The following is a 7,630-nucleotide window of genomic DNA, read 5'->3' on the forward strand; positions in this document are numbered from 1 at the left end:
ACGTGCAAACATTGTCTGATGCCATTGCCGCTGCCGAATCCTTGATTGAGTTTAAATCAAGCCACCAAGGTGATTCCAAGTCCACGGGGAAGAGGGGTAACCATGAGAGAAGTGGGGGAGAACACAAGCCGAATGACAAGGCCGAGACAAGCAAACCGAAGGAGAAGAAAGCCGATAAGCATGACAAAGGCAAAGGTAAGCCTTGGCAACCCACTTGTTACCTATGCGACGGCCCTCACATGATGCGAGATTGCCCACAAAAGAAGGCCCTTAAGGCCATGACCTTCAAGGAGGATAAGGCCGAGGAGAGTAACGATGCAACGATGGGATGCATCCGTCTACTGAATGTCATCCAGACAACCCTCCCACAACCTAAGGCTCAAGTTGGGGGAGGATCATTGTTCGTCGACGTCAAGACTGGTGACAAGACGACGCGTGTGTTGGTGGACACGGGAGCAACACACAACTTCATGACGTCGGAGGAAGCCACAAGGCTTGGCCTCCGAGTCACCAAGGAGCCCGGTAGCGTGAAGACGGTAAATTCCGCTGCCACCCCCATTGTTGGAGTTGCGCGCAATGTACACGTAGACATTGGCACATGGAAGGGAACAATCGACTTCACCGTAGTCAAGATGGACGACTATGGCGTAGTCATTGGGTTAGAGTTCATGGACAAGGTACGAGCCTTTCCCATTCCATTCTACAATGTCTTCTGTATCCTATCCGACGGAAGACAACCTTGCTTGGTGCCATTGGAAAGGCAAGCCAAGAAGTGTACCCAGCACTTGTCGGCAATTCAATTTGCCAAGTCTTGGAAGAAAGGCGAGGCCACATTTCTTGCAACCCTAATGTTGAATGAAGGGGAGGAGAAGCACGGGCCTTTGCCTAAACAAGTGGAAGACGTCCTTGTGGAGTTTGCGGACGTGATGCCTAAGGAACTGCCAAAGAAGTTGCCACCAAGGAGAGAGGTCGACCATGCAATTGAGTTGGAGCCTGGTGCTAAGCCTCCCTCCAAATCACCTTATAGGATGTCGCCACCCGAGTTGGAGGAATTGAGGAAGCAACTCAACGAGCTGCTTGATGCTGGCTACATCCAACCCTCCAAGTCCCCATATGGTGCACCTGTCTTGTTCCAACGCAAGAAAGAAGGTAGCCTAAGGTTGTGCATCGACTATAGAGCATTGAACAAGATTACCATCAAGAACAAGTACCCACTTCCGTTGATCGCCGACTTATTCGATCAACTTGGTGAAGCAAGGTACTTCACAAAATTAGATCTTCGATCGGGATACTACCAAGTGAGGATAGCCCCTGGAGACGAATCGAAGACGGCGATGGTGACCAGATATGGAGCGTTCGAGTATAAAGTCATGCCATTTGGTCTAACCAATGCCCCCGCAACATTCTGCACATTGATGAATAAGGTATTCCATCCTTATCTTGACAAGTTTGTCGTGGTTTACATTGATGATATCGTTGTCTATAGCAAGACATTGGAGGAGCACGTCAAGCACTTGCGCATAGTGTTCAAGACCCTTCGGGAGCATGAACTCTATGTCAAGAAGGAGAAATGCTCATTTGCCACAAAAGAAGTAGAATTTCTTGGCCACAAGATAAAGGAGGGGAAACTTATGATGGAAAAGGGCAAGATCAAGGCCATTCAAGAGTGGGAACCGCCGACCAAGGTACCAACACTACGATCCTTTCTGGGGCTAGCCAACTACTATCGGAGATTCATAAAAGGGTATTCAGCTATAGCGGCACCCTTAACAGACCTTCTTAAGAAAAACAAGGCATGGGAATGGACGGACCGGTGTCAAGAGGCCTTTGAGAGGTTGAAGAAGGCCCTAATGGAGGAGCCTGTACTAAGGTTGCCCGACCTTAGTAAGCCATTCGAGTTGCACACTGATGCTTCCGACTTTGCCATAGGAGGAGTGTTGATGCAAGAGGGACATCCGATAGCCTATGAAAGTCGCAAGCTAAACAATGCCGAGAAGAGGTACACGACCCATGAAAAGGAGATGACCGCCATCGTCCATTGCCTTAGAGTTTGGAGGCATTACTTGCTTGGTACCCCATTCGTCATCAAGACGGACAACGTTGCCACTAGCTACTTTCAAACCCAACAAAAGCTCACACCTAAGCAAGCAAGGTGGCAAGAGTTCTTAGCGGAGTTTGATTACAAGCTAGAGTACAAGCAAGGAAAGGAGAACGTGGTGGCCGATGCTCTAAGTAGACGAGTAGAGTTAATGGCTACGGTACTCAAGCCGCAAAGCCATCTCTTGGGCCGTGTCCGAGAAGGTTTATCACATGACGTCCAAGCCAAGAACATTGTGGAGTTTGTCAAGGATGGGAAGACAAGAAGGTTTTGGCTTGAGGACGGCTTGCTATACACCAAAGGCAAGCGGATCTATGTCCCAAAGTGGGGAAGCTTAAGGAAAGAAATCCTTAAGGAGTGCCATGACTCAATGTGGGCAGGACATCCTGGCACTCACCGCACGTTGGCTTTGGTGAGCGATGCTTATTATTGGCCACAAATGCGGGATGATGTAGATTCATACGTGAAGACTTGTCTTATGTGCCAACAAGACAAAGTGGAACAAAGGCAACCGGGAGGACTGTTGGAACCACTTCCCACCCCATCAAGACCATGGGAATGTTTAACCATGGATTTCATCACACATTTGCCCAAGTCTGATGGATGTGGATCTATCTTCGTCGTGGTCGATAGATTCACCAAGTATGCCACTTTCATACCTGCACCTGTGGAGTGCACAGTCGAAGTAGCTGCACGCTTGTTTCTAAAGCATGTGGTGAAGTATTGGGGTGTTCCGAGGAGCATAGTCAGTGATCGAGATGCTCGCTTCACGGGTAGATTTTGGAAGGAGCTCTTCAAACTACTTGGCTCGAAGTTAGACTTCTCCACAGCTTTTCATCCCCAAACTGATGGACAAACGGAACGGGTTAATGCATTGTTGGAGACTTATTTGCGGCACTATGTTAGTGCCAATCAACGAGATTGGGCTAAGTTACTTGATGTTGCCCAATTCTCTTATAACTTGCAACGTTCGGAGTCGACGGGGAAAAGTCCGTTCGAGTTGGCTATAGGGCAACAACCCTTGACCCCGAACACGGTCGTGACTGGCTACACGGGGAATAATCCAGCCGCTTTCAAAACCGCTAAGGAGTGGCAATTAGCCCACGAACTTGCTCGAGCTCATTTGGAGAAGGCTTCAAAGAAGATGAAAAAATGGGCGGATCGCAAGCGAAGGAATGTGGAGTTCCAAACTGGCGACCAAGTCTTTGTGAAGCTCAATGCGTCTCAGCACAAGAGTACTCGTGGCTTGCACAAGAGCTTGTTGCGGAAATATGAGGGACCATTCCCTATCATCAAGAAGGTTGGCAAAGCCGCGTATGTTGTGGAACTCCCACCCCGCCTCAAGTTTCACCCGGTGTTCCATGTAAGCAACTTGAAGCCTTATCATGCAGACAATGAGGAACCAAGTCGAGGTGAGTCTCATCGAGCACCCCCTTTGATGACGGAGGCATTTGACAAAGAAGTGGAGAGCATTGAAGCCAAGCGTGTCGTGGTGCGACCAAGACAACCAAAGCATGTGGAGTACTTTGTCAAATGGAAGGGGCTACCATACTCCGAAGCAACATGGGAGAAGGAGATGTCCTTATGGCAATATAAGGACTTGATTCAGACATTCGAGAGGCAAGAGTCGACGAGGACGTCGACGGCTTAAGTGGGGGAGGATGTCACGGGCCGCATGTTAAAAACAAAGAAAATGCCCAAGACATCATATATCTAAGCCCATGAAGCCATGTCTTCATGGAAGCTTCTGGAACGTCCCGGAGAAATCAAGAACGTGGCGGAGCATTCAAGATAATCTAGGGCATTCCGGAACATTCCACACAAGTGTACATATTTAAGCCTCACCTAGAATAATCTAGATTAGGCAAGTTGTATCTAGAACTATGCTAGATATTTTTGGATGTAAGTAGGGGATTCTAGAACCCTCCATTGAGGAGGTGACTTAGGCCTATAAATAGGAGGTAAGGCCATTTGGCCAAACCATCCAAGAATTGTAAGCAATTGTAAAGTTCTCTTAACTTTCAATACAAAGCTTCCTTTCTCCCATCTTCTAAGTGATCTTAGCATTCTCCAAGCTATCTTAGCTTTCTTTGTGATTCGATCCGGGGAAGCGAGGCTTCGAAGGCTTACTTAGCTTGTTCGTCGAGGTATTCAAGTCTAAGTGCCGCACGGGCGGAAGGCTTAAAGAGTCATCCCGTGACATTAGGTTCTCTTGGATTTTGTGTTTGTTTTTCCGAGTTGGTGTCTTTTGCCTTCTTACGTCTTATGTTTGTCTCTGTTCTCCCATTGTCCTCTACTTCTTTGGACATTTCAGTGAATTAAGAGTGCATTAGCAACTTTATTTACATGATCTGCTTTGGATCTTCATCCCAAATTAAGAAAATGAGAAGCAACAGCTAGACTTCTCCCGTTGCAATCGAGAATAAAACTGGATTTTTTATCCTACGTTTTGTATCACAGCACTACCCAAGACTTCCATATATACTGAAGAGGAAGCAGTTCATAGTATCGAAACGGAGGGAATGGAGATCCCAAGATTTTCCGAGATGAAGCTGTGGTTTCGTGACACCATTGGCGTGATCGGATCAGCCGCGAACATCCCATTTCGAAATCCCAGTTTCATAACATTCGTACTGATTACCTCCTTTCCACTATTTTGTATGACTTTAGTACCAAGATTGCCTTCTAGCCAGCCTCCTTTGATCATGGAGGAGGCGGCAATTCAGCTAAGAGTTCTTACTCACCACCCCAAAGGTCACATGATTCAACTTCTGAGAGTGTACCTTTCTGAACTTGTTAGTTTCTTCACTGCACTCACAACTATATATGCTGCTTCAACAGTCTACATTAGTAGTGATAGGTGGAAAGTGAGTCTCCGAGATCTTCTTCGAAACTCAATAACCAAAACAAGGTGGCGCGAGCCCATGTTTACATTCTTGACTGTGTCCCTCTTGTCACACATTTGTTTAAGTTCTGTTTACTATTGGCATCATCACGCGAAGCCATTGCTTTCGTCAAGCTGCTCAAACAGGTTATTGCAGGCTATAAACATGGTGGTTCCTGTTGTGGCCTTTGATAAATGGGTGGAGTACGGCGCTTGGTGGAATCTGAGTGTTGTGGTTTCCATTTTAGAGAAGGATAACAGAGGTTTCGAAGCCTTTTCAGATGCAGCGGAGTTGAGCGAAGGAAATACAAGAAGAGGGTTCGTTTTGATGCTTTTGTATTGTGTTTGGAGCTCCCGTTTTCCGACCCTCATTGCAAAATGCACTTTTCCAAGTGTAATTGCATATGATGTTCTTGACACAAGCTTCCTGTGCTTGGGGAAGGTTATGAATTGGGTGGTTCTCACGGTTTATTACTACGATTGTAAGAACCGTCACAAAGGGTTGCCATAAATTCCTAGGATTTTAACACTAAGATCTCGTAGAGTAAAATCACTGTGTGGGGAAGATGATAACTGCTTAAATCGATTAATTAGCGAACGTGTACCATTGTCAACTAGAATGTTACTAAAACCTATACCGGTCTACCCTATAACTTGAAGAGGAAGGAGTATCATAATGGCAAGAATTGCCGCAGAGATCGACAAAGATTGCCCTATCTAGAAGAGAATAGAGGATACGAAGTTGTCGATAGAAGAAGATTGATGTAAATTATGTATTTCTCAAAGTAGCTTGTATGATTTATAGTTCTTATGTATTTCAACTTGTCCTGTACTTTGTGGAGACTCCAGTATGCTTTGGTTCTTAATCCCAAATAAGAAAATGGGAGGCGTCAGCCGGCTAGACTTAGTACTGGTTTGGCACTGATGTGCTTTTATAAAAAGTGGGTATAAAAAAAAGCTGAGCTCAAAAAATTGTTTGGTAAACACTTAAAAACAGCTTATTTTCACAGTTTTGGGTAAAAAAAAGCTGAAAACGTGAAGCAGCAAAAATGAGCTTCTCACAGCACAGCAATACCAAACCAGCCCTTAAACAGTGTAATCGAAGTAAAACTTAGAACTCCGCATTCTGTTTGGAGCTTCGGTTGCCAACCCTCCTTGCCACTGTGCACAGGGGACAGGACGGCACTGTCCTGATCTAACCTTAGAATATAACTAAAATTTGCAGGCGTTTACAAGGGGCTAAGAAAAATGGTGTCATTTCTTTGTCCTCTACTCTGTGGACATTTCAATACTCGAGAATGCTTAAGTTTAATTTACTATATGACGTGCTTTGGCTTATCACCCCGAAAAAGAAGATGAGATGCACCAGCTAGACTCGTTCGATTTTGTCGAAAAACTAGTACATATAGAGGATGAAGCAACACAAGATCCACAATCTTCAAACTTTTGTAGTTGTGAAACTGAGGGGATGAAGATCCCGAGATTTTCTGAGGTGATGCAGTGGATTCTCGGCACGTTTGGTATCATTGAATCTGCCCTGACAATCCCATTTCGAAATCCCAATTTCATAATCTTGACATTGATTACTTCCCTTCCACTATTTTTTCTGACCTTGATACACCAATTGCCTTATGACTTCCAGCCTAGTTTGATTGTGCACGCAATAAATCTGCGAACGAGTCTTTCTTACCACTCCAACCCTATGATTTCTGATATTTCATGGGCTCTAGATGTAGCCATTCAAATTCTGCAAGTGTATTTTTTTACCCTCGGTAACTTCCTCATTGTACTCACAACCATCCATGCTGCCTCAACAATCTATGCTAGCAATGAGAGGTCAATGATTGGTCTGCGAAATCTTCTTCGAAGTTCAGTGATGAAAAAAAGGTGGCACGAGCGTATGCTTACATTCTTCTCTATTTCCCTTCTGTGCAATCTTTCTTCGGCTGCTGTTGTCTATTGGCATTACGCAAGGCCGTTATACCCGATAGGCTGCCCTACTAGGTTCTTCCGGCTCTTCCGGAAGATACATTGGATAGTTTACGGCCTGGCCTTTGCGATATGGTTAGATTACAGCGCACGGTGGAACTTAAGCGTTGTTGTTTCCATTTTAGAGGAGAAGGTAGGAGTATTTGAAGCCATTTCAGCCTCATCAGAGTTAACCAAAGGAAACAGACTAAGAGGCTTCTTTCTTATGCTTCTGTATTCTGTTGCAAAGTTCAATTTTCCAGCCCTCGTTGCTCGGGAATTTACAACTATCTTTGCTTTTTATTTCCTTGACACAATCTTCATGTGCTTGGGGAATGTTATCATTTGGGAGGTTCTCACAGTTTATTACTACGATTGTAAGAACCGTCACCAAAAGGCCGCGGCCGTGACTTCTTTTGATACAGGCAATACTCTACGTTAAACTAAACTTAAGCTAAATTGTTGGGGGAATTTGAAGTCCGCTCGCCATTAGTTTTTTAGATCAAGAAATAAGATCACTGATTCCGAAGTTTGTAATTGCTGCTTTTTCTTCTAGCAATTTCTTAAGAGAAATGCTAGTCTTACCACATCTTTTTTGTACATACATATTTCCCGCACCACACACTCTATGTCTATGCCATCAATTGTCATGGCTCTAAATTTATCCTTTTAAATTCTGA

At 45.0% G+C, this 7,630-nt stretch overlaps 1 protein-coding gene across 1 annotated transcript; it reads left to right on the forward strand.

Moving 5' to 3' along the window:
- Window positions 1-6,342: 6,342 nt before the first annotated feature.
- Window positions 6,343-7,392, forward strand: LOC103431920 (uncharacterized). The gene has a single exon (XM_017331350.3). It carries the CDS (start codon window positions 6,343-6,345, stop codon window positions 7,390-7,392), a length of 1,050 nt encoding a protein of 349 aa, XP_017186839.3.
- Window positions 7,393-7,630: the final 238 nt, after the last annotated feature.

The sequence above is a fragment of the Malus domestica genome, chromosome 16 (genome assembly GCF_042453785.1).
Source record: "Malus domestica chromosome 16, GDT2T_hap1".
Lineage (NCBI taxonomy): Eukaryota > Viridiplantae > Streptophyta > Magnoliopsida > Rosales > Rosaceae > Malus > Malus domestica.